Genomic DNA, 27803 nt, shown 5'->3' on the forward strand with positions numbered 1-27803 from the left:
AGGCGCACACTACCACGCCCAGCTAATTTTTTTGATTTATTGTAGAGATGAGGTCTCGCCTGCCCGGGCGAGTCTCGAACCCACGGGCTCAGGCAATCCACTCACTTCAGTCTCCCAAAGGCGCGGGATTACAGGCTGAGCCACCAATCCCGGCAATTCAGCATATTTCTTAAGGATCTTCAGAACACTTTATGAGCATTGACTTCAACTTAAAGTCGCCAGCTGCATTAGTCCCTAACAAGAAAGTCATCCTATGCTTTGAAGCTTTGAAGCCAGATAGTGACTTCTCTCTAGCTATAAAGCCCATGTTGGTAACTTCTTCCAATAGAAGGCTGTTTTGTCTACATTGAAAATCTGTTGTTTGACATGGCTGCCTTAATCAGTGAGCTTAGCTAGATCTTCTGGCTCACTAACTGCAACTTCTCCATTAGCACCTGCTGCCTCACCTTGAACCTTTTATGTTCTGGAGATGGCTTCTTTCTTTAAACTTCATGAACCTGCCTCTAATAGCTTCAAACTTTCTTTCTACAGCTTCCTCACCTCTTATATCCTTCACAGAATTGAAAGGAGCCAGGGCCTTACTCTAGATTAAGTTTTGGCTTAGGGAATGTTGTGGCTGGTTTGACCTATTCAGACCAATAAAACTTTCTTTTCTCTAGCAATAAGGCTGTTTCACTTTCTTATTATTCCTGTGTTCTCTAGAGTAGCAATTTCCTTCAAAAACTCTTCCTTTGCGTTCTCACAACTTGGCTAACTGACGCAATAGGCTTAGCTTTCTGCCAGTCTCAGCTTTTGACATGCCTTCCTCACAAAGCTTAATCACTTCTAGCTTTTGATTTAAAGTGAGAGATGTGTGACTCTGACTCTTCCTTTCACTTGAACTTCAAGTATAGGGTTATTAATTGGCTTAATTTCAATATTGCTGTATCTCAGGGAATAGGAATAGACCCTAGGAAAGGGGAGAGATGGAGGAATGGCTGGGTGGTGGAACAGTCATAACACACACAACATTTATTGACTAAGTTTGACATCTTATTATGTGGGCTTGGTTCATGACACCACAAAACAACAACAATAACATCAAATGTCACCAATCACAGATTACCCTAACAGACATATAATAATAATGAAAAAGTTTGAAATTTTATGAGAATTACCAAAATGTGACACAGAGACATAAAGTAAGCACATTTTGTTGGGAAAATGATTTTGATAGACTTGCTGGACAGAGTTACCCCAGACTTTCAGTTTGTAAAAAATACAGTATTTGTGAAACACAATAAAACAAGGCATGCCTGTATAAATTTATTTACCAGATTCTAAAATAATAAAACCTAGTAGTAACCCTTAAAACTCATAAGTTTAGTATCTTCACACTACAGTAATTTACTACCCCATTGGTACAGCTGTATAAATAGGTTTAAGAAAGATTTAGGCAAATTAATGAATTCTACCTCTGTACTTTTACTGAGGTTTTGGAGTCAGAAAGGGACTTGGAAGTTTTCTAGCCATTCATTTTTAAGGTATGAAAAAATATCTGGAGTGTATCTTTAATGTCATGGAGAGCAGCGATGGTTCTCACAAAATGTTTCCTGATGCATTAGAGACAAAAGGTTGACCTAGAATGGTCTGGGTCATGACGCAGTATGATGCTTCTCATGTTGTGAGTTAAAAATTTTTCACCCAGTTGGTGGCCAGAAGCAGACCGCATACAGTTTTGATGCTCTGAGACAGTGTGCTCATTTAGATAATCATATAGTTGCATTGATAAGTCCTTTTTGGCTAGTAGAGGCTCTGACAAGTCTTTGAAGGAGGGAAGTTTCTTGAATTATAACCTAAAATCTAAAATCGAAGAGGGAAGACAAATTTTGAAAATCAAGTTATGATTTTAAAGATCAGATTGGGGTGAATGGTTAATGCTGACAGAACTAAAAGTGCCATCGTCTGGCCCAGAGTAGGGGATTTTTCACACATTGCTTCTTGGCAGTAAACATAGAATCTCAGAGGTGCGGAAGCCAAAAACCTCTGCTGAACAAGTATAGCCTCTTCCTGAACAGCTGCCTCTGTTGCTTGGTAGACGGAATAAAAGCTTTCTGAAACAGATTTTTAACATGTCTGACAATATATTTGAAACCTCAGGGGGGCAATTGTTAGCCTGTTGTTTCTATTGGTTTATTTATAATATACATATTCTAAGTGATATATACACACACATATAAAAATGTGCACATGCATCCACAAAGTTTTTTGGCATAAGTTATTTCTAGTTTTAGGTTCTAGTTTAGGTTTAGTAAAATTAAAACTAATCATCTAATTTATGTCTTAAGTGAAAATAAGATGAAAATGTGTATGTAAAGAACCAGCTTAAAAGTATTCTTTAACAAGGATGGTTACTTATTTTTTGTTCTTTAAATTTAGCTTTCAGAACTGTCTCCAGGGCAGCAAAAATTGTGAAGAAGGGAATAGAAAATACTTAACTGGAAGAGAAATGTCATTTTTTCTTCAAACAGAAAGAATTTGAATTTCATCTATGAAAGAGTGATGTAACTCAGTGCCTCATTCTCTCTAAAACAGCACATAGTAAATGCAAATTGAAGTTTTATATTGAACCTTTCATTGAATGCCTCAGTAAATTTGAATCTAATTTATTTTAGTGCCAGGTTCCATTCTTCATTGTATAGATTGGGAATCAGGGAGAGTATTTAAGGTCACTGATAAAACGGTTAACATCTAGAAACATGTTGAGTAGTTCTCAGAAATATTAAACAAAAGAGAGGAAAATGGTAGTTTGTAACACACATTGAGTTCCTATGAGAGCAATTAAGCAAAGATGGTGCCCTCACAACTTTTTGGAGTCTTTTTTCTAACATAATTTGAGTAAATAGGATGTGCAAAGAGCTTAGACTTTGAAATCAGGCCCAAGTTTGAATCCTAGATTTACTGTTTGTTAGCTACATGGTCTTAGGAAGTTATTTAACTTCTCAAAACTTTGGTTTCCTCTTGTATAAAAATAAGTTATAAGTTCTGTGAGGATTAAATGAAATAATGTATAAAACAACTCAGCAGACAGTTTGGGGAGATGAAAGAGTCTTGGAAATGCATGGTGGTAATAGTTGTACAACAACATAAGTGTATTTAAGGTTGTACATAACTTAAGGCATACTTAAGGCAAAACATACTGAATGGTAAATTTTATGTTATGTATATTTTACCCCAATTAAAAAAAAATCCCACCTAGCATATGGTAGGTACTTATTATATGCTGATCTTTCCCTCACCTTTTTAGAGATCGAATCTTCTTTTACTTTTCAAAAAATGTCAAGTTGTATTGCAGAGGATGTCTCATAAAACTGTCTTAAGTTACATTATGATTTACAATAATGTTTACATTTTGACTACCTCTCAATTCCACCACACTTGTCCTCACTCTTATTTGGAACTATTCAACCTCCAAGATCTTGAAAAAGAAGCTTCCCGTCTCTGACCACAACCTCTATCTCATCTACAGCTATCACTCATAAGTTGACTTTGTGACCTCATTTTGACCTCCTGTCTCGTCTGGCTCTATTCTTCTGAGTTGGGAGACCATCACGATATTTTTCTTAAGCTCTGCAATCAGCAATGACAGTGTCCTCTCAAACAATTCCAGATTCTATCTCCCTTCTTAACCCTCTTCCATGCCCACCTTCCCAAGCTCCACTCAGTGTTTTTTTGGGGGGGCTTAGGTAACTGAACATGATTAGGGAAAGTTCTCAAATAAGATCATCAACACTCATTTAATTCAGTCTTCACAGCATCCCTCACAGAATCTCTGGGGAAGTATTATGTTACCTTTTTTTATGTATTGGTGGGACCAGGGCTCAGTGTGGTATAATGATTCACCCAAGGACACTTGGTGCTCTGTGTGTGTATACACACATATACATATATATACACACACACATATATGTGTGTATATATATATATTATTATATATTATTATATACATATATATATTTTTTTTTTTTTAGTTGGAGTCTCACTCTGTTGCCCAGACTGGAGTGCAGTGTCACGCTCCCGGCCACCGCAGTCTTGACCTGCTGGGCTCTGACGATCCTTCCGCCTCAGGCTTCCACGTAGCTGGAACTACAGTCACGTGCTACCATGCCCAGCTAATTTTTTTGATTTATTGTAGAGATGAGGTCTTGCCCAAGTTGCCCAGGCGGGTCTTGAACATGTGGGCTCAGGCAATTCACTCACCTCAGCCTCCCAAAGTGCGGGATTACAGGCTGAGCCACCGAGCCCGGCTATATATTTTTTTTTAACCCAGGCCTGTCTGGTACCCAAGCCTGCATTTTTTTTTGTTGTTGTTGTTCCTTTGGCCCTGTTCTCTACTGCATGCTCATATTTTTTTTCTGTTTCTTATTGACCATCTGATACATTCAGACCTTTACTGCTCTCCTTAAACTTTGCCCAACTTCCAACCCATAGTAGATAATTTAACCTACTTCACTGAAACCATTGAGGGCATCCAGCAGAATCTCTTTCAGGTATTTTCTTCATATGCACTCTTGTTTTTCGGCCTCCTCATTGCTAATATCATACCCTCCTCTAGGTTACTGATTCCACTCTCTCCAGGGCCTTGCTTTATGACTTATTTCTGTTCTTCCTCTCATACTGATCCTTTCATAATGATCATTTCTCCTCTGCTTTAAAAAAGAAAAAAACAAAACTATCTATTTGATTTAGCAGTCCTGAGCTAATTGGTGAGCACAGATTCCAGGAGGCAAAGCTGATAACTGAATAGGAGCTAGGGAATTAAAAGGGATGAATGTGAACTTCTGAAAAGTAGGCTTGCAGTGAGTTGAGAAGGGACTGTATGACTGAGGGTCACTTTGTCGTTGTTGCTTTAAAGAGATAGGGTAGTTTTAAGGATGAGTACATGCTTTTAAAGAAAGAAAAAAGGAGAGGTTTGTGGAGTAACACCCCAGAGTGAGATTCAAGGGATTAACCTCAAGCACCTTAATAGACAAACGATACCAATGTATAAATGACTCCTCTCTGGAACTTTTCTTGATGGGCTCAGCAGGAAGTTTTTCTTTCTTCTCTGATCTCCTGTAGCAACTTATTTAATTCTCATGGCATTTAACACATGAGAATGGAATTATGTAATGTGCCAGTATAATTATTATGAGCTATACTGTCTAGGTTTAATTCCTGGCTTCACCATTTGTGATTTGGGAAAAATTACTTATTTTCTTTGTACTCAGTTTCCTTATCTATGACATGGGGATAATAGTAGTAGCTACATCATTGTTTTGAGGATTAATATTTATAAAGCTCTTAGAGCATGTTTTTTCCCTTCTACTAAAATTATAAGGTTCTTAAACATAGGAACCTATTCTTTGTACAGTATATTACTTAATATACCCAATATAGTTCATACCTATAATAGTTCAAAATTTGATTTTTGAAAATGATGGAATATAATTTGTAAGTTAGCCTTTGGGTGTAAGAATCCAGTTGATAATTACTATATCTTCACGTTTTTTTTTTCTGCAGTGATACTCAAACTCTAGTGTAGGACCAGATTCCAGACAGCTGCGTGATACTGAACCTTGATGATGTTAGCCAGGAAGATTCAGGCAAGGATGTGGGATAGGAAGAGGTAGAAACCTGGAAGTGGAAATGGGAGGAAGTAGGGAACAGGTAGTAAGACCCTCTAATGAAAATGTTAACATATTATTTAGGCCAAAAAAGCCCTTAATGGGAGTTACAGATATCCCTTGGAGTAGTTGAGGCTAGTCACCATCCAAGCTATATGGTTTGTTGTCTTTGAGCAACACCAAACCAAGGTAACTTCTGTGACTAGAGTTTTAGTGAGTGGGAAGCAGCAGGGTAAACAGGATTATTGAGATGCTTGAGAAAGGATCTGCCTGGGTTGGCTAAGGAATGAAAGAGGAAGAAAAGCTAAATTTCTGCTTTCAGGCAGCTCACTACCTACTGTCTTATTTTGTCTTTTCCTTCTGAATGTTTTGTTATTAGTCTTGGGATTCCTGAACTGCAGGGTGATCTCTAGAGCAGAGAGATGGTGAATATGAGCTTCATGCTGTGTGCCTCCTGATATGTGGTACTGAGAAGGAATGCCTTGACCGCTTAGCAGTGCCTCCCATGACTAAGGAGAGGATTGGCAAGAGAACCCATTCCCTTCAGTGCCTCCTATGCTGAGGATGGAAAAAAATTAATGTGTTATCTAGGAAGTAGTTACATAGTTGGTGCTATGATATCTAATTATATAGAAAAATACTTGCAACTCTGCAATTTTTGACTGGCAGCATTTAGATGTCAAAACTCAAATGAGTCCTGGATCTATCTGTCCATTGAGCTTGACTTTCTTAAATAAAGTTTTTTGCAATATCATGGTCTTCACTGCAGCGCGATTTTGGTATTTAAATGGGATTTATGCTCAGTGCCTTAGCTTTCTTTAGTGTGTGCCTAGTTCTTGCATTTCTTTTTAATCTGTTTTGCAGTTTTTAGAAGGCACTTTTTCTGAATCACTTCAGAAGTATTTTACAGTGTTTTCCTGTCCGTGTGGATTTATTTGCTATTATGTTTGTTCTTTTCTATACGTGGTTTTGTAAGAGCTTTCTTCTCCCCCTTTTTAATATCCATGATAGCCAAATGTAATTTCTGGTATTGCATAGAAAAACTTTTCCTAGCTTTAAATTATTTGATCTACATAGTTCACAACAATATAACTGCTTTCTCAGAAATTAAGGCGAAAAGTCTTATTGACCATATATGGGTAATACAAGAGAATTATAAACAATTTCTGCCCTCAAGGAGCTTATAATATAGTTAAACCAGACTTAAACATATGGTAAATTAAACATTTTGATAATAGTTCTAGCAGCAGGCCATAAAGAAGTGCATGGCTAATTATATTAGTTATATAGAAAATGATGACTCTAGAATTTAGAGAAAAGATTTACTTTAGTCCAGGGGTCTCCAAGCTCTGGGCTGCACACCGGTACCCAGTCTCTAGCCTGCTAGAAACTGGGCCACACAGCAGGAGGTGAGCAGCAGGAGAGCAAGCAAAGCTTCATCTGTATTTACAGCCACTCCCACAGCCCCATCTGAGCTCCACCTCTTATCTGATCAGTAGCTGCATTAGATCCTCATAGGAGCTCACACCCTGTTGTGAAGTGCACATGCAAGGAATCTAGGTTGTACACTCCTTCTGAGAATCTAATACCTGATGATCTGAGGTGGTGCTGAGGCTAGCTATGGGGAGCGGCTGCAAATACAGATTAAGGTTAGCAGTGAAGTTTGACTGCTAACAGTGAAGTTTGACAGAGAGACCATAATAAATCAATTGCTTGCAGACTCATACCAAAACCCTATCAGTTTCTTACTTTGGAAGGCAGCTTAAAGTTGTCTTGTGTGCAAATGTAGATTAGGGATTTACATATGATTGAATTTTGCAAGTTATTAAAATGAATAATGGCTAGAGCTGGTGTCTGCTATTATGTCAAACTGGGCTTTAAACTTTATCTGTATGGGCTTTTTCATTTGTAAATATGTGAAAATATATGGACTAGTTGTTTGCTAGGCCTTCCTGCTTTATTCATTTTTGAAACATCACTGATTACAAAGTGGTCTTTTTATAATAGGTACTAATAAATTGTTATTAATATTAATTTTGTATCTGTAGTTTGATATGTGCATGGTGCACTTAAAAATAAACCCTATCAGTGAGTGGCAGGTGAATTGATATACTTCAAATGTACAACTGTATCTGGAGGCAGGCTTTAAGTCAGAATCCAACACTTATTTTAGTCCATGTGTCCCACCCATTATTTTATTTACCACTTCTGTCCACACCTCTTTCTATTTTTTTTATGGTGAGTTGTATAATTATTTCATTATATATTACAATGTAATATTAATAAAGCGCACAATAAATGTTAGGCACTCGAATCATCCCGAAACCATCCCCCCCCATCATTCATCCATGGGAAAATTGTCTTCCACAAAACTGGTCCCTGATGCCAAAAAGGTCAGGGACCACTGCTTGAGTTTATATTAGTCAAGGAAAACTTTATTGGGCTGGTGGAATTTGAACTTAGTCCTGAAATATGAGTAAATTTTGGATAAGAGAGACTAATCCAGATTTCTTGTTGATAAGTTTTACAGTACTTTGTCCTCTAATTTTTTTCTAAAAGAAAAAAACTTTGAACTATCCTTTTTAAATTGTGTTTTCAATCCATGTCGTTATAATAAACACTGGAAAGTATTTGACATCTCAGTTGCTTTCAATTTTCTTTGTCTGTGTTTTTGTTATAGGCATCCTGATTTTCATCTGCTAATGGAAGGACAAAGGTATGGTTGAATCAGTATCACTTACCTTCTATATATTTATATTAATAGAAACACTATGGCTAAGCCAGGTGATTTGAGCTCTTGGACTTCCTGTGCTGATGTATTATGTAAGTGTCCCATTCTAGCCTACACAAAGAAGTATTTGACCTGTTCAGCTTTTTCTTTTGTGATGGTAAGATGATGTGTTTGATCTGTATGATTTATTGTACAGCTGTTCCTACCGAAGAAGTCTAATTGAACCTGTTGAAATATAACACAAACACAGCTTCCATCTCAGACACCGCATTTGCCAACTAGATTGTGCCAATTACATGTGTGGAAAGATTTTTGTAGTCTTATAGGATTTCAAGGCATTAATCAGTCAGTTATTTAATTATTTAAAAGAATATCTAAAGCATTAATATAAATTCCAAGTTGTGATTTTTTTTTCCTAAACTTTCCTCATTGTATTGCTGGCCCAACTATGACCATCACTCAAAATACATCCTTTATTTCTCATTATAAATGTTCCTAGTTATTAGTCACTACTTGAGTCACATGGCATTGGACACAAATAAGAGATATTTATTGATATATGTCTATAAATTTATAGCTTCAAAATAGTATAGTAAAATATAATTGTCTTAAAATTCCAAGAGAAAGTATGACATACATGAAAGTTATTGTTCTGGCCAGGTGTGGTGGTTCACGTCTGTAATCCCAGCACGTTGGGAGGCAGAAACGAAAGGATTGTCTAAGCCCAGGGATTCAAGACCAGCCTGTGCAACTTGACAAGACCTTGTCTCTACAGTGTATCAAAAAAATTAGCTGGGTGTGGTGGCTCACACCTGTATTTGCAACTACTTGGGAGACTGAGACAGAAAGATTGTCTGAGCCCAGCAGGTAAAGACTGTGGTAGTCAGGAGTGCGCCACTGCACTCCAACTTGAGTGACAGTGAGACTTCAAAAAAAAAAAATTGCTCCGATTCTTTTGAAATTATACTTATTCATTCTTCTACTGATCTAAGAAACAGCCCTATGCTATGTAGGCTAGATTCTAACTAAAACATGATATCTGATGCTGAACAAACTTATCTTTTCTTCATTCTTATTCACAACCTTGCTTTCAACTTTTTAAAAAATTTATTTTAAAACATTTTTATTTTATGAAGATATGGAGTCTCACTATGTTGCCCAGGCTGGTCTCAAACTCCTGGCCCCAAGTGATCTTCCTGCCTCAGCCTCCCAAAGTGCTGGGATTACAGACATGAGCTACTGCGCCAGACACATCCTGATCTTTTAAGGTTCTGATATGTGTGTATATCTTGAGAGCATCCTTATTTGTTTCAAGTTTGTATTAGCAAAGCTACTCTTTACCTTCATTCTTCCATAATTCTTCATCTTATTCAAACCTAATCTGAAAAATTGAAGAGCATAGTCAAAGGGACAACTTTTGTCTTTTGTTGTTAGCAGTTTTTTGTAATTCTGGATTTTTAAATTTAACTGTATTTATTTGAACAATATTGATTTGCCAGCTTTATTTTCTGCTGTGACTTTTCTCTGATTTCTTTGCTGTGGAATATGCTGCACGACAGTCAACCAGATTCTAATTCGAAAATGTTTACCCATATTTTTATCTTTTAAACCTAAATAGATTTCCTGTAATATAGTTTTTTGAAAAACCGGTAATGAAATTTTCAAAAGAAAAATATTTTTTATAAAAGGTTGTATAAACATTAACAGAAATGGAACAGACAAAAATCAAAATAATTCAGTAGGTTAGCATTATCAAGTTTTTTTTTTTTCTCCTTTTGCTTGCACTCCTTCAGTAACTTAAAAATAATAATTGAGAAAGGCAAGAAAAAGCGACGGAAGGAGAACTATATCAAATATTTGCTAGATGTAGAGAAATTATAGGCTGATTCTCAAATTTATATATCAAAGCCTATAAATAAGGCTTTGTCTGGGGCATAAAAATTTCTGCCTAGAAAGTTACAAAGTATAAATACTGTGGGACACTTTACTTTCTTGTTATTTTGTTTTTTGTTATTTGTTATTTAGTTATCTCATTTATCTTTCATTCTACAGTGGCCATTCTGGAGAAGAAGTACAGTTATGCAGTAAAGCCATTAAAACATCAGATATTGACAGTCCCAGCCATTTTGAAAAGCAATATGAATCTAGTTCTTCTAGCACTCAAAGTGATAGTAGCAGTGATAGTGAGCAAGACTTCGTTTCCTCCATTCTACCAGGAAACAGACCAAATTCAACAAGTATCAGGCCACAGCTGCACAAAAAAAGCATGATGAGAAAGAAAGCTGGTCACAAAGCTAGCTCCAAATACCAAGACAAAGAACAGATAGTAGTAGATCTCACTGAGCAGTTAGGCAATTGCAGATTGGATAGTCAGGAGAAAGCTGCTACATGTGAACTTCCTGTACAGAAGGTAAATACTCAGATTTCTTCAGATAGTCCTTTGCTTGGAAGATTAGAACCTTCAGAAAATTCTGAAAATAAATACAGTAGATCAGAAATTACTCTAGTAGGCATAAGTAAGAAAAGTGCTGAGCATTTTAAGAGAAAATTTGCCAAATCAAACCGAGTTTCTAGATCAATTTCTAGCTCAGTGCAGGTGTGTCCTGAAGTTGCAAAGACAAGCTTACTTAAAGTTTTAAAGGAGACTTTGATTGAGTGGAAGACAAAAGATACTTTGAGGTTTTTGTATGGCCAAAATTATGCTTCTGTGTGTCTGAAACCCTCTTTGGCCTCTCCAATTAAAGAGCAACTTGATGAAGATGACATAATCTCTGACCAGGATAGTCATTCCCCTGCCTGGAGGGAACCTCAGAGCAGTTTAGATGAGTCTTTACCCTTTAAGGACTCAGATACAGCCATTAAACCATTGCCAAGCTATGAGAACTTGAAAAAAGAAACAGAAAGATTAAATTTAAGAATCAAGGAGTTTTATAAAGGACGATATGTTTTGAATGAAGAAACTGCCAAATCACAAGACTCAGAAGAGGTATGTCTTAATAATGACATTTTTTCCAGGCTGTTAACATTGGGAAAACTTACCATGGCAAGTCTTGGAGCAGGAAGAATATTGTATTGTTAGTAATATAACATTAATATTATAATTGTTAAATTTTCAGATTTTTTTTTTTTTTAAATCAAGAGTCTCCCTCTGTTGCCCAGGCTGGAGTGCAGTGGCACAATCACGGCTTACCACAGCCAAGATTTCTGGGCTCAGGCCATCCTTCCACCTCAGCCTCCCAAGTAGCTGGGACTACAGACATGTACCACCACACCCAGTTTTTTATTTTTCGTACAGACAAGGTCCTGCTGTGTTGCCCACGCTTGCCTAACTCCTGAGTTCAAGAGACCCTCCTGCCTTGGCCTCCCAAAGAGATGGGATTAAAGGCGTGAGTCACTGCACCCAGCTTCAGATGGTTTCTTAAATCATTCATCCTTGTGGTTTATAGTGCCATCTCCATTATTTGCTTTACTATTTTACAAATAAATTGAATCTCCCTTGGGAAATCTTCATAGATGTATAATATTTTTTCTAATGTAAAAATAGCCTAAAAAGGTGGGACAAAAAATTTTCTTTAAAACCTAATTCTTCATACAATAAGTGAACTCTCTGAAGAGATTTGCATTTTCTTTGTTTCTATGTATTCTTTCAGATTTCTCCCTGGGGTGTGTGTGTATTTTATTTTTAATGGAATTATACCATGGACTAGACTTACAAGTTGCATAGTAAAATAATTTAATAGTATTTGGCAAATGTGCCCATTTAAAATATTATAGATGAAAATAATGTAGTAAAAGAGACTTATTGGGAAATAATTGATAGAGAGAATGAAAGCACATTCAGATAGACCTAGCTTTGAATATTTGCACTGTCATTTACTCACTATATGAAAAATTAGTTCTTGAGTCTGTTTGCTCATCTGTAAATTGGACTATTTGTACCTCCTCCTGCTATTTTTGAGTTTTAAAAATAATGAATGTAAAGCATTTATCACAGTACATGGCATATAATTGGTACTCAGTAAATGGTACTTATGTGTAGAAACTGAAGATCGCTACTGAAAATGTGCTGCTGTGATTTAGGGAGGATCTTTTAGTATTTCTACTCCCCATATTTGACTGATATTTCTGTCCGGGAAATGAAGTCATTTGACATGAAAAGGAGTAGATAGTAACTTTGCTTTTACCACAACACTTCGCTACTGAAGATTTCTAAGTATGGCTCTAAATTTAAAAACACATTGGAGATTTGGAAAGAGGGTAGAAATATAGTAAAAATTTAGAAATTTCTTATATTTGTATAGAATGCTGCCTGACCCAGCACCATAGTGAAATCACTTCAACTGTATCATTAGATAGCATCTTCTTAGGAGAGACCTTGATCTCTGTCACTAAGATGTATAAACCTACCATAGTATGTCACTTTTTTAAAATCATTTTTGTGCTTATAAGCCTTAGGAAGAAAAAAATTACTCTTTGAAGTAATTTACGACCTTTCATAAATTTATAACTTTTTTCAAAAATGTTACATAACATTTTTAAATGTTTTCTTTGACATATACGACAAACAGTAAGTATACAGTTTATTTAATACACACGTGAAGACACACTCATGTAATTACTACCCAAGCCGAGAAATAGATTACTACAAGTAAACTAGAAGCCTCACATATGTCCTAATCTTTATCTCCTTCCTTAATGACTGTTATATTAGCATAGATTAGTTTTGTCAGTTTGGAGTTTGTTTGTTTGTTTGTTTTAGTTAGGGTCTCACTCTGTCACCCAGGCTGGTGTGCAGTGGTATGATCATGGTTCACCACAGCCTCGACATCCTGGACTCAGGTGATCTTTCCACTTCAGCATCCCAAGTAGCTGGGACTACTGGTGCGTACTACTATGCCCAGCTAATCTTTAAATTTTTTTAGAGATGGGGTCTCTCTATGTTGCTCAAGCTGGTCTTGAACTCCTGGCTCAAACAGTCTTCAGCCTCCCAAAGTGCTGATATTATAGGCATGAGCCACCCCACCTGGTCATTTTTGTCAGTTTTTGAGCGGCATGCTTTGGTGTCCAATTTATTTTGTGCAATATTATGTGAGTGGTTTGTGTTGTTGCATGTAACTATAGTTCATTCCTTCATTGTGTGGTATTTCATTATGTAAATATACCATAATTTATGTATTTTAATGGACATTTAGACTATTTCCTGTTTGGGGCTTTTATGAACAATGCTGTTATAAACTTTTTTGTGTATGTCTCTCTGCTAGCGTGCATGCATTTCTGAAGTGCATGCATGAATCTAGGACTGAAAATGCCAGGTTATAGTGTATGCTTGTATCAAAAATGATGAAAATCCTGCTTCTGGAGTTAGTCAGTGCCCTGTCTGGAATTACTTTCTCCAGGATCTCAGCCTACAGTTCTTTATGGCCTTGCTGATGCTTTTAAAGAAATGTGGTTTTTTTCCCCAGCTTTTTTCAGTTCTCAGAGAAAGAGGGCTGGTTTGAATTATCCTGTCTTCACTTCTAAAAGCAGAACAACTCATAAGATATTTATAGTATTTCCTAATTTTAATCTTTTAATCCCCTACATTTGTAAAGCATTAGCAGTTTACAAAATCTTTTTATATACATTTTCTCATGTAATGAAGGAGGTATTACTATTGCCATTATACAGATGAGAAAACTAACTCTTCAAAGAGGGCTGATGACTCAAGCAGATTCCATGAACCTGGTGACTGAGCTGACCCTAAAACTTAGTCTTCTGATTCTCAAGTCTAGGTCTTTCCCTACTGTACCATAGGTATAAACTTTTGTGTTTTAATGTTTATTGTTCTACTTATCAAAAAATGTAAACTTATTGTTTTATTTTGCTTTGTTTAAAAAATGTGATTTAGCACGATCCCACCTTTCCACTGATAGATTCAAGTTCCCAGAACCAGATCAGGAAACGCATCGTACTTGAAAAATTGAGTAAAGTGTAAGTGTATAATTGCTTTTCCAGTTCTGTAATATTTTTTAATTGTTAAATATAAGGGTCTTTAAACTTGATATTTATGAGTATATAATCTATAAATATTACCCTTGAATTTTGAACATTTAAAAAAATAACATGAAAAGTTACCTGGATTTTTCACTTAAGAATCTTAGATTTTTAAGCCGGGCACAGTGGCTCATGTCTATAATCCCGGCACTTTGGGAGGCCAAGGTGAGGGGATTACCCGAGCTCATGGGTTCAAGACCAGCCTGGGCAACTTGGTGAGACCTCATCTTTACAATAAATCAAAAAATTAGCCAGATGTGGTAGTGCACGCCTATAGTTCCAGCTACTTGGAAGGCTGAGGTGGAAGGATCACCATAGTCCAGCCGGTTGAGGCTGCAGTGGCCATGAGCATGCCACTGTACTCCAGCCTGGGTAACACAGCAAGACTCCAATGCAAAAATAAAATAAAATAAACTTAGATTTTTAAAATATTCTATTTAGGAAATACAAAATTTTATGTAGAAGACACAGAGGCACATCTGAAGGAAGGTTGAGATTGTGGGCTTAGAATATCAAACTACCTCACTTCCACTTAATAATATAGTGAAGTGAGGGAAAAAGTATCAAAGCTAGACCCATTTGCAGTAAATGTGTCACAGCAGTTTCACATGTGAATAAGATGTTGTTACAAAGTTTTTAGGGTCTTTTAACTCACTCTGCATATATATTCATAGAACTGTTTCACACTCAGCAACTTGAGTTTTTGTTCAGCTCAACTTTACACTTTACCTTCAAAGTTCCCGTGGTGGAAATTATTGTTCTTTGTAATTATTCCAGTCATAAATGACGTTTAAAAATTGCTATCTTGGTTTTTCTTTCAAAACAAACTTGAAAATCTTTTTTCCAGAGGCATGAAGGCTGTCTTGAACTTTTAACCTGCATTTTTTTTTCTTAGCAGAAAACATGGAAAAATGTGTCAGTCACTGTTTAAGGTGTTGTGAATATGAATAAGTCTTATTTTGTAGTAGTTTGAAAATGAGCAAAACATATTTCATATTAGCTAAAGTACAAAGAACAGTGAAAACTATGGTAGAATGGGGTTGTTATTTGTTGGGGTTTTTCTCGTTATGAAAGTGAGACCTTTTTTTGTTTTTAACTTGAAAAAAATTTAAGTATTTGTTTCAGATAATGACAGGAAATTAAATATGCCCTGGATATTAGATGATATTAAGAAATTGTTAATTTGGTTAGGTATGATAATTTTATTGTGGTGATATAATAAGGTGCCTTTGTATTGAGAGATACAAATGGAAATAGGGGTCAAATGACATGATAGAATGATTTGCTTTGCTTTTATTTTATTTTATTTTAATTTAGTTTTTAAAGACAGGATCTGGCTCTGTCACCCTTGCTAGAGTGCAGTGGTGCGATCATGGTTCACTGCACCCTTGATCTCCTGGGCTCAAACAATGCTCCCACCTCAGCCTCCAGAGTTAGTAGGAATGCAGGCACATGTCATCAACTCTGGCTAATCTCTTTATTTATTGTAGAAATGATGTCTCACTATGTTGCCCCGGCTGATCTTAAAGTCCTTGACTCAAGTAGTCCTCCTGCCTCCGCCTCCCATGGTGCTAGGATTACAGGTGTTAGCCACCCCACTTGTTCAGGGATTTACTTTAAAATATTACTGCACGCAAAAGAAAGGAACACATGAAAAATGAAGCAAATGTAGCAAAAATTGGGAGGTTAAATCTGGAAAGAGGTATGTGGGTTATTGCTAGTCTTTCTTTTTTTGAGTTGGAGTCTTACTCTGTCAGGCTGGAGTACAGTGGCACACTCATGGCCACCCCAGCATCTGCTGGGCTCTGGTGATCCTTCCGCCTCAGCCTTCCAAGTAGCTGGAACTACAGGCGTGTGCTACCACATCCAGCTATTTTTTTTTTTTTTAAGTTATTGTAGAGACGAGGTCTCGCCAAGTTGCCCGAGCTGGTCTCTAACCGGTGGGCTCAGGCTGATAGTCTTTCTATTTTGGAACATAATAAGCTTTTAAAAAAAAAAGTAACACATGCTTATTGTAGAAGATTAGGCAATGCAAAATGTTAAAAGAAGGAAGTGAAGCCAGGCATGGTGGTTCACACCTATAATCCTAGCACTTTGGGAGACGGAGGCAAGAAGATTGCCTGAGCCCAGGAGTTGGAGACCAGCCGGGGCAACTTGACAATACCTCGTCATCACTAAAATAAATCAAAAAATTAGCCAGGTATGGTGGCACATACCTGTAATCCCAGCTACTTGGAAGGCTGAGGTGGAAGGATCACCTGAGCCCAGCAGGTCAAGGCTGTGGTGGCCATGAGCATGCCACTGTACTCCAGCCTGGGTGGCAATGAGACTCCGACTCAAAACAAAAAGAAGAAGGAAGAAGTGAAAATCACCTATGTTTAGTATATTTATATTCATTCCTTTTGGCTCTCTCTGTTATAGGATAAACCTAGAAGAAATAAAATATGTTTGCTATGTAATATGTATCACATACAATAGTATTTTATAATATACATGTTTTTATCAAAATGGGACAATATGTATGCATTTTCACTTAACATTTATCATGAATATCTTTTCATATTTAAAAATAGATTCACACTATATTAAATGTTTTGTTCTATTAAATGGCTATATCCTAATTTATTTAGCCAGTTACCTATTGATATACATTTGTTTCTAATTTTTCACTGCTAGAACTATTTCTGCAATGTGCATCTTTTTATGTTTTTATATTAATTTTATGTTTATGTTTAGGTTAATTAGGTTAGTTTTTAGTAAAACTATTGGGTTAAAGAGTATCTGCATTTAAGTGTTAATATATATTGTAATATTGCTCTTGGCCATGCTCAGTGGCTTGGCCTGTAATCCCAGCACTTTGGGAGGCCCAGACAAGTAGATTGCCTGATCCCATGGGTTTGAGAACAGCCTGGGCAACTTGGTGAGACCTCGTCTCTACAATAAATCAAAAATTAGCCTGGCATGGTATCACGTGCCTGTAGTTCTGGCTACTTGGAAGGCTGAGGTGGAAGGATTGCTGGAGCCCAGCGGATCGATGCTGGGGTGCCCATGAGCATGCCACTACATTCCAGCCTGGACAACAGAGTGAGACAACAACACAAAAAAATTTTAAAAATTGCTCTCTAAAAATGTCATACCAAAATCACTCCCGCAGAAGAATATAGTAAGGAGAGCAATACCACACTCTCAAATTGGACAATTTTGGAGTTCCTGTGGCCTTGTGTTCTTTTCATCTTGGTCTAATACTTAAAAATAAACAGGTAAGAAAAACTACGAACAAGACTGTAGATAGCAGCCAAAATGAGTCTGTATTTCAGTGCTTCACACTCAGTAACATAGACTACAAAGTCAAGTTATTATGAAATGTTTTCTTATGATTTCTCACCAGAAATAGCCTCTTTAAAATGACTGTTTCCATCTCATTATTATTGACAGAAAACCCAGAGCTAGGCATGACTCAAAAAATATTTCTACATATAATTGTGTTTTAAAATAAATATAATTTTTTATTTTCAGATTGCCTGGACTTTTGGGTCCTCTTCAGATTACATTGGGAGATATTTATACACAACTTAAAAATCTTGTCCGAACTTTCAGGTTAGTGTTTAACATTATGATTTACCTTCTCAGTTATCTTGCCTTTATTGATTGTCTTCAGAATTCATAGGTAGACTAAGACACAAAGAAAGTAACTCACCTTCAGTGTCTTAGATCTAAATACAGTGCTCTACTTTCTCCCTCGCTAAACGATAGTACTTCTATCTTCTGTTGAACGTAACTCCTTATTTGCTCAAGCCTTGATATATTTCACTTTGCATAGTTTATTTATGGAATAGCTTAAAGTTGAGAAGGAAAATCATATCTAGGACACAACACCAGTTATATTATCATGGGTTGTAGTGAAATAGTAAATATATATCAGATGACTGACATTGTGCCAGGCACTATGGGCAATAAAAAGCATAGTGCTCACCTTGAAGGAAGAGCTCTCCTGTGTGAAGATCAGGTGAGTACAGTGAACAGTATAAGACAGTGGATAGTTTAATATTGAATAGTATGGAGCAGGCTTAAAGTGCTAAGAACTATAAGAGGGAGAATAGAGAATTGATACCAAGTGGAACAGTTGGGATTTTTTCCTAAAACTATCAAGGTAAAAATATTCAGTCAGGATAAGATTAACTTTTCTCTACCAAGAAGCATAAGCCTCTAAATGCCTTATTATAGAGGTGTACCAAATACACATTTTGGACAAATGTCAGTGACCAAATATTAACATCAACACTTGCCTGTGGCTAAAACCAGTTAGCACTAACATAGTAGAATAAACTTCTAGAGTGGACGAATCATTTCATCCAAGAAATTTATTATTATAGGCTAGTGTTGTCAACAGTAGCAGTTAGATTTTACATGTAAAATTACAGTACAGGAACAATTTCTTGGCATTCAGCTGTCATTATACATTGCAGACATTATACATTATTCTCTTGCAGTCTTTATACATTGGTGATACAAATAGAAAGTCCCTTTCAACACATTTAAAAACATCACTAACTTTTTGTGTACCAAAGAAGAATTCAGGAAGTTTTTCAATAAGGTTTTTGCTAGAAGAAACTTTGTATCTAGAATTCATAGTTTAAGGCAAACTGCAAAAATTCTTTATCTTCAGCTGCTAAAAGGATCAGTTGTAATATTTTACATTAACATATTTAACCTTTATAGACTCAAAACTACAGGGGTTATCTTAAAACATTCTTCTAGAGTCTTTTGTTGTATAGTCTAGATAGCTCAGTTTTCTCTAACAGTTTTGTCTTAAATTTTATATTACTGATCTTGATCAAAGTTTGTATTTGGATTATTACCTATCTGTTGTTTGTATAATTAATGAATTTTTCCAACTCATGATAGTTTTTGAGGTGACATTATTTTTCATTCATCATCAAAGATGTGCAGAATTCCCCAGTAGGACGTTAGGTACAGCCCTTAAAGGTTATTATTGTTAGTGTTATGAATATTAGTAGATAGTGCAGTTCTGCAAAGACAAGTTATGATAAAATCTAATATCTATTATTCTGTGTTACCTTATTCAAATTATCATAAACATTTTCCCAAGATATGTTCTTGAGAAAGCTATGTAGTCAGTATTTGTATTAAATATCAATCTATTTTCCTAAATAATTGAAAGTTATTACTGATGGCTTTATATAAAAAATTAACAGTTTTCACAAGCATTATTAATTATTTATAATTAATTATAAATTATAATTAATTATTGCAGTGTTTATTCAATTGACTGATAAAACAAGCACATAAAGACATTTTCACTTCATTTCTTCTGGTATGTTCATATTTGAAAATGAATAAGTGTCAGCAGTGATAAATCTGAATGTCATTGTTCTAATTACTAATATTACCATCATTAGATATTATGGAAACTATGCAGTTTGAAGATTATTGATCACATACAAGTTCAGGGATGTCAGAAATAATCCTCAGATTGGCCTAGGGCTTTGGAAAACTAACTAAATGCATTAAAAAGAGGGTTTGGGCCAAATAACAAGTCCAAAGCTGAACTTCTCTATATGCCCTGTTAGTGATGAAGAAAGACACCAATTTTTTTAGGTACTCTATACCCATTACAAAACCATGCATCCAAAAGGGGGAAAAAGTATTTGACAAATGCCAACACTGATGATAAAGTTTGAATAGACATACACAATGTGGAAACGCTGAAGTTTACTAGTTGTTCAGAATTTATGAAGGAGTGAGTAACATACTAACACAAAGTCTAGCTGAGGGAAGATGAAGCTTAGGTGCTGCTCTGTGTTTCGTTGATTTTTGTAAGAACTTGCCATTCGGCTTCCTGCAGACAACATAGTTAGTCACCATTCTGAGCAAACTGATCAAGTCACATGTTTGCCCATTTCATGATGAGTGATTTATACGAACAGCCTGCCCACACTGTGCTGAATGTTCATCAGTTTTTGCCCAAAAACAGCATGACTCAACTTCCCTATTCACCCAATCTCTTGGCACCTTTTTTTGTTTCCCCAAGAAAAGTCCTCAGAGAGATCATTTTGCCGATGTAGAAGAGGTAAAACAAAAAATGGCAGAAGCACTGAAAGGCATTAAAATTGATGAGTTCATAAACTGTTCTGAGCAATGGAAAAAACATTACGATAGGTGTATTGCATCAAACGGAGAGTACTATGAAGATGACTAAAGTTTAAACATGTAAGAATAAGTACACAATTTTTTATAAGTAAATTCCAGGGTTTTTGGGGGTCCTTCATAAATTAGCTAGCGATTTACTTTGACTATATTTTTTAGAATGTGTTTTTCTATAGCTCTATTACATACCTCCTTCTTTTTTAAAAAAAAAATACTGTATTCTGAGGTTCTCAAAACTTATTAGAAACCCATAGGAGAAAAAATGTTAGGCTACCCCAGATACTTCTGATTAGTGAGACATGGCTCAAATTTGGGGACTGATTGGGATCACCTGGGCAACCTTAAAAAAGTTGACAGCTGGGTCCTATCCTCTCCCTATCCTCCCTCCCTCAAGGATTCTGATTTCATTGGTCTGGCATTTGACCTTCAAGGGGGCAAGATTTTTAATGCTCTCCAGATGATTTTAATGGGCAGTCAAGGCTGATAATCCACTGCGCTAGGGCATAATGCAAAAGAAGAAGAAGAAGAATTTAGGGACTGATACCTCACTGGCCATCCCAGTCCCTTGGTTCTGCTGCTCCCTCCCTTCTGCCGCCAGTCAGTAATTTTAGAACTTTCACTGAATGGAGACAGATAATCATGAAATTTCTATTATCATTCTTCCCATTTTTTTCCCCTATTTCTAAGGAGCTTTTTGTTTTTCCACCATAGATCACAAAGATTGTCTTAAGAAGTGACTAATTTGTTTTCCTTTTATTAAAAAGGTGCTATTATTATTAAAGAAAAAACCATTTAACAACCAATGAGAACTTCTGTTCAGCATCAACTGATGTTATCATATCAAGTTGTAATTTCAGTGAAAACAGTGAAACTTGATGCTTTAGTTAAACTGTGCCACCTTACTATGGATAAATTTCCTTTTCTCTTTAGCATTACTTATGTCACCTGAATTATACTTTTGAAAATAACTGCAGGATTACCCTATTACTACTTTTCGTACCCTAGAAATTTGAGTATTTCATCATAGAAACCACTGTCCAGTCTGTTATTTTGCTTTTTTTGTTTGTTTGTTTTTGTTTTTGTTTTTTTAGAGACTAGGTCTCCCTCTTTTGCCCAGGCTGGAGTACAGTGGCAAAATCATAGCTCATCAAAGCCTCAACCTCCTGGGCTCAAATGATCTTTCCTTCCCAAGTAGCTAGGGCTACAGTTGCACACCACCACATCTGGCTAATTTTTTTTTTTTTTTTTGAGTTGGAGTCTCACTCTGTCGCCCAGACTGGAGTACGGTGGCCGCTTCCAGCCACTGCAGCCTCGCCTTCTGGGCTCCGGCGATCCTTCCGCCTCAGCCTTCCGAGTATCCGGAAATCAGCTACCACGCCCGGCTGATTTTTTGATTTATTGTAGAGATGAGGTCTCGCCTGCCCAGGTGGGTCTCGAACCTGGCTAATTTTTTAAATTTCCTTTTTTTTTTAGAAACAGGGTCTCACTATATTGCCCAACCTGGTCTCAAACTTCGGTATTTTTGGTCTTTTGAAGCAGGCCCTGTAATAATGCCTGGTCCATGTCAATACATGTAGTCAGCACAATACTCATTGTGTGCCAAGTTATGCAGCTTGAATATATACAGTTTTTATTTGTCAATTTGCCCCAGTAAAACTGGAAAAAATAGTTACAAGTTCAGTCAATTTTACAAAAAGATAGTAGAGACAGTTGTGGAAGCTAAAAGTAGAGAATTATCCTTGTCCGGTGGAGAAGACATTATATCATCAGGAAGAAGGTACATTAAAACTGAGACATAAGGATAAAATACATATGTCATTTGGGTTGTATCATATCTCCCATTTGCTGAAATGGCAGCCTTGCCAATGCTATCAGTCCAAACATCAATCTAGTATCTCACATAATAGCAAAGGAGCATCTAGTGGTATAGTCAGTGTAATCAGAAGAGTATAGCAAGTCAAGAGCCAGTAGTCTCACCAGGCCAAAAACAGACTGGGGCATTCTAGCAAGAGAACTTTAAAGACCCAGTAAGCTTAATAGGGTTGTTATTAAAAGGTTTTGTAAAAAACATACCATGGGTTATCTTCGTATTTATTACTCAAAGATGTTTAAAAAAAAAAGTCCTTTCATTTGTCACTTCTCTAGTTTCCAAATAAAAACGCCACTGGAGAGGATTTTGTTACCTGTGAAACTAAGCCTCCTTGTGATATCTAAGCTAGTCAAGACAAGAGTCACATTGTTCTGTAGTCCTGTAAGTAGTAGCTATGGAGTGCAGATCTGAGGAGACATCCAAATATTCTTTTCCTCTTATGGTTTATCACCTTTTTCTGTCATTCCTATTATGTAACTGTAAGTCCCTTCTAGTTACTTTCTGAATTATTTATAGTAAATTAAAACAAAGACTAGATGAGATGATTTGCTTCAAAATTATCCAGGTTAGAGGGAATGTTGAATATAAGATTGTATAGATGAAACATGATTGGCCAGGAGTTGATAATTGTCCAAGTTGTGATGAGTACATAGGAATTTATTTTATATTCTCTTTACTTTTATATATGTTTAAAAGGTAATACAAAGTTTGGAGAAAATAAGCCCAAAACGTATACATTATTTTGATAGGGAATGTTATAAAATTCTATTCCAAAAACCTTGGTGTTATTTTAAAAAATCTTTACTCCTTAGTACCTGCAAGTTAGTCTATAGCTTTGATTAAAAATTGCTGGCCGAGCTCAGCCTGTAATCTCAGCACTTTGGGAGGCCGAGGTGAGTGGATTGCCTGAGCCCAAGGGTTCGAGACCCACCCGGGCAACTTGGCAAGACCTCGTCTCTTACAGTAAATCAAAAAAATTAGCCAGGCATGGTAGCGTGCACCTGTAGTTCTGGCTACTTGGAAGGCTGAGGTGGAAGGATCGCTGGAACCCAGCAGGTCGAGGCTGCAGTGGTCGGGAATGTGCTACTGCACTCTAGTCTGGGCGACAGAGTGAGACTCCAAACTCAAAAAATTAATTAAATTAAATTAAATTAAAAATCACTGGCCAGACTCCAACTCAAAAAAAAAAAAAAAATGCTCAAGTTGGCTTCACTGCCTTTCAGAAAACTGTCACTTGCTTAAAATACAGAATGGCATCTGATAGATAACTGATTTGGGGTCATCATATTCTGACTGGACAGTGTTAGGAGGTCTGTGGCAGTTTGTAGGCTAGTACTGTCAGGTGAAGCCTCTGCAAAAATGCCATATTGATGACAATAAGTGTTGAGAAATCTTTTCAGTCAAAACTGATAGTGAGAAAGAGTTGGCATAAGTAACCATATCCTTCTCTTTGTAATAATAATCAATAATGGGAACTTGTAGAACAGTAATTCTCAAGCCAGTTGTGCATCAGAATTATCTTGGGAGCTTTTAACAACTACATATGCGTGACTCCACCCTAGAGATTGAGTTTCCTTTGGCTAAGGTTGGGCTCAGACATTAGTATTTTATAAAAGCCCCCTAGGTGACTCTAATGGGTAGCCAGAGTTGAGGGCCTATTTTAGGACCTAAACATAAAGCAGCTTTTTCAGCTCTTTGTAGAATCTTTCCCCAGTGAATAGAACTGTCCTTTCCACTGAATTGCCTCACAAGTCTGCTATCTAGAATGTTACATTGATTTACCTGTCATAGTGTAAAGCAGTTTCCATCAGAATTTATTTGGTAATGACTCACTGTTATCAGTGTCAAGCCAAGATATTTTTCTAAGTCAGATTTTTAATTAAAATCGTATTTTGACACCAGTGTTTATTTAAAATTTCATTAGTGATAGATCAATGTATTTTTCTAAATCTATGAACTTCAAATTATGTTTTGAAAATGTAATTTTTAAATGTTTTCTATCAAATATTACTGTTTTCAGCCGGGCTCGGTGGCTCAGCCTGTAATCCCACACCTTTGGGAGGCTGAGGTGAGTGGATTGCCTGAGCCCGCGGGTTTGAGACCCGCCTGGGTGGCGAGACCTCATCCCTACAATAAATCAAAAAATCGGCTGGGCGTGGTAGCGCATGCCTGTAGTTCCAGCTACTTGGAAGGCTGAGGCGGAAGGATCGCCGGAGCCCAGCAGGTCGAGGCTGCAGTGGCCGGGAGCGGCCACTGCACTCCAGTCTGGGCGACCGAGTGAGACTCCAACTCAAAAAATATATATATATTACTGTTTTCATATTTGAATTGTCACTCAGACAGTAGTAAGAGTTTTCATTTAGTATCTGTGCTCGAAATTATTTTTGCTCAGCAAAAGGAAAAATATGAAAGCAAGTAAAATTTTGCTAACCTGCTACTAGACATACTTTGAAGAAAAAGCAAAACTTATTTGTGTTTTCTTCGGTACCTGGAACAGTGATAAGGAAGCAGACATTCAATACATTTTTTTGCTGAATGAGTAAATGAATTATGAAATTTTAACTCTAGGAGATTTGAGTATAATAGAAAAGCAAATTCTATTGAATTGTTTCTTTGTCATTTTTTCTTGTATGCTTATCCTTTGAGCTCCTTTGGTTATATGCTAGATTTTGTTTTATTTGCTGCAGGGACATCTGTGAACAAAACAGACAAATCCTGTCACTCATTGAACCTGCATTCGGATAGAGGGAATATATAATTTTAAAAAAATAAAATGTCCATCTTATGTGGTAATATGCCCTTTTCCCTTTCCCTATCCATTCTCCTCCTTGTCTCCCCAGAAGCAGGGAAACAGGATGGTACTAAGGAGGGAGAAAGTTGCAGTGTTAACTAGGCTAGTCAGGGAAGACTTCATTGAGAAGATGCCATCTGTGTAAAGATCTAAAAGGAGGTGAGGGAGCAAGCTGTGCTGCTGTCTGTGAAAATATATCCAACAGAGGGAACAGCAGGTGCAAAGGCTCCAAAGCAGTAGCAGGCCTGGTGTATTCAATAGGATATCTAGGCTGCTGGTGAGGCTTAAGAAATAAACAGAGGCAAGAGTAGAGAGATGCATGGTCAGAGAAGTATGGAGTGGGGGTTGGTATCATGCAGATTAATAGCCGTGGTAATTATTTGACTTTTCTGAATAAGATGGAGGGCAATTGGTGGGTTTTGAAGAAAGGAATGACATGATCTAACACATTTTTTTACAGTATCATGTTGGCTGCCAAGTTGAGAGTTACAACAGATGGGCAGAGGCAGGGAGACCAATAAAGAGGCTATTTTGGTAATCTAGGCAAGAAATGGTATGGACCAAAGTGAAAGTAGTAAGTGATCAGATCCTATTTTGAAGATAGGCTCTTCAGGACTTGATGACTGGTTGGCATGGGACATGCATGAGTCAAGTTTAACCACAAGATTTTTGGCCTAAGCAACTGGTTAGGGTAAGCCATTTACTGAGATGGCGGTATCCACAGGAGGACTCAGTTATGGGGAGAAAGTGAATAACTCACTTTTAGCTGTACTAAGTTTTGAGTTGCCTATTAGACAGCCAAGTAGAAATGTCAAATAGACTATCAAATATAGAAGTCTGGAATTCAAGGAAGAGATCCAGGATAGAGATAATGAATTTGAGAGCTGTCAGCAAATAGTTATCTAATATTTAAAGCCATAAAATTGGATAACATCACCAAAGGAATACACGTTTACAGAAAAGAGAAGAGACCTAAGGGCAGAGGCTCTGGGACACATGAATATTAAAAGGTCTGAGAAAGAGAGTACCAGTAAGAAAGGGAACCATATTACGCAGCCATAAAGGACAAAATTATGAACTTCACTGCAACTTGGATGGACTTAGAGTCTATAATACTGAGTGATCTCTCATATAAACAAAGAACTGAGTATCACATGTTCTCACTCATAAGCAGACCTTGAACAATTATCGTAAGACAACAAGAAAAGAATTGGCAGTAGTAGGAAACTGCTGGTGGGGGGGGAGGTGCTGGGAGGGGGGGATTGGCAGTAGTGGAGTAGTGGGAATCTGCTGGGGGGGCATACCTCATCAACAAGGGTACCTGCATAATGAACATTTGTATACCTAATCCTGAATTGTACCCCACATCTTTAAAATTAAAAATTAAAAAAAAAAGAGAGAGAGAGGGAGCCAGGTGAGAACCAAGTGAAGAACATGTTCCACAGAGAAAGGAGTATTTAACTGTGTCAAATGGTAGATAGATAAAGATGAGAATTGAGAAATGTCAGTTGGATTAGGCAACATGGATGTCTTTTGTACATTTAATTTTCACAAGAACTCTGTGAGGTAGGTGGTATTATTGTCCTTATTTTACCAAACTAAAAAAAAAAAGTTTTACAGTCATGAAATAATGTGTCCAAAGTAAAACACTGCCAAGGACAGATCTGGGTATAGGCTTTTTTTTTTTTTTTTTGAGTTGGAATCTCACTCTGTCGCCCAGACTGGAGTGCAGTGGCCGCTCCACTGCAGCCTTTACCAGCTGGGCTCCAGTGATCCTTCCGCCTCAGCCTTCTGAGTAGCCGGAGTTACAGGAACGCGCTACCATGCCCGGCTGATTTTTTTATTTTTTTATTGTAGAGATGAGGTCTCGCCAAGTTGCCCGGCGAGTCTCGAACCCGCGGGCTCAGGCAGTCCACTCACCTCAGCCTCCCAAAGCGCAGGATTATAGGCTGAGCCACTGAGCCTGGCTAGGGTTTTTTTAATTAAAAAAAATTTTTTAACTATGGGAAAAATTAAGATTAATGTAACAAAATAAATCTTTCACTCAGAATTTATAGATTTTAACATTTTCTAAAATTTGAATCAGATGTACATTTTTAAATAAAAGAAAACATAGCTTCATTTATTCATTCAAAAGAATATTACTTGTACCAGGCACAGTGGCTCACACCCATAATCCCAGTACTTTAGAAGGCTATGGCAGGAGAATTGCTTGAACCCAGGAATTTGAGACGATCCAGGGCAACGTAGTGAGATCTCATTTCTACAAAGAAAAATTTTTTCATTAGCCATATGTAATGGTGCATGCCTGTAGTTCCAGCTACTTGGGAGGCTGAGATGGAAGGATCACCAGAGCCCAGGAGGTCAAGGCTCTGGTGAGCCATGATCATGTCACTGCACTGTAGCCTGGATGGCAGAGTAAGATCCTGACTCAAAAAATGTGTGTGTGTATGTGTGTATATGAGCGTGTGTGCCAAAAAATGTATACACATTTTAAGAGATTTTATCTATGTATTACTTTTTGAAGTTGAGTTGATTATAGTAGCAATGTGTAACCATTTTCTT

The 27803-nt window shown here is 36.9% G+C and overlaps 1 protein-coding gene across 1 annotated transcript in view; it reads left to right on the forward strand.

Annotated features, from left to right (window-relative positions):
* Nucleotides 1-27803, forward strand: part of RPAP2 (RNA polymerase II associated protein 2) — an 87472-nt gene that overhangs the window by 18998 nt on the left and 40671 nt on the right. Inside the window, 4 exon segments of the mRNA XM_021711514.1 lie at nt 8326-8361; nt 10429-11362; nt 14264-14346; nt 17926-18006. Coding sequence (XP_021567189.1) covers nt 8326-8361; nt 10429-11362; nt 14264-14346; nt 17926-18006 — 1134 coding nt within the window.

The sequence above is a fragment of the Carlito syrichta genome, unplaced genomic scaffold, assembly GCF_000164805.1.
Source record: "Carlito syrichta isolate Samal-C Ts95f unplaced genomic scaffold, Tarsius_syrichta-2.0.1 Scaffold302330, whole genome shotgun sequence".
Taxonomy (NCBI): Eukaryota; Metazoa; Chordata; class Mammalia; order Primates; family Tarsiidae; genus Carlito; species Carlito syrichta.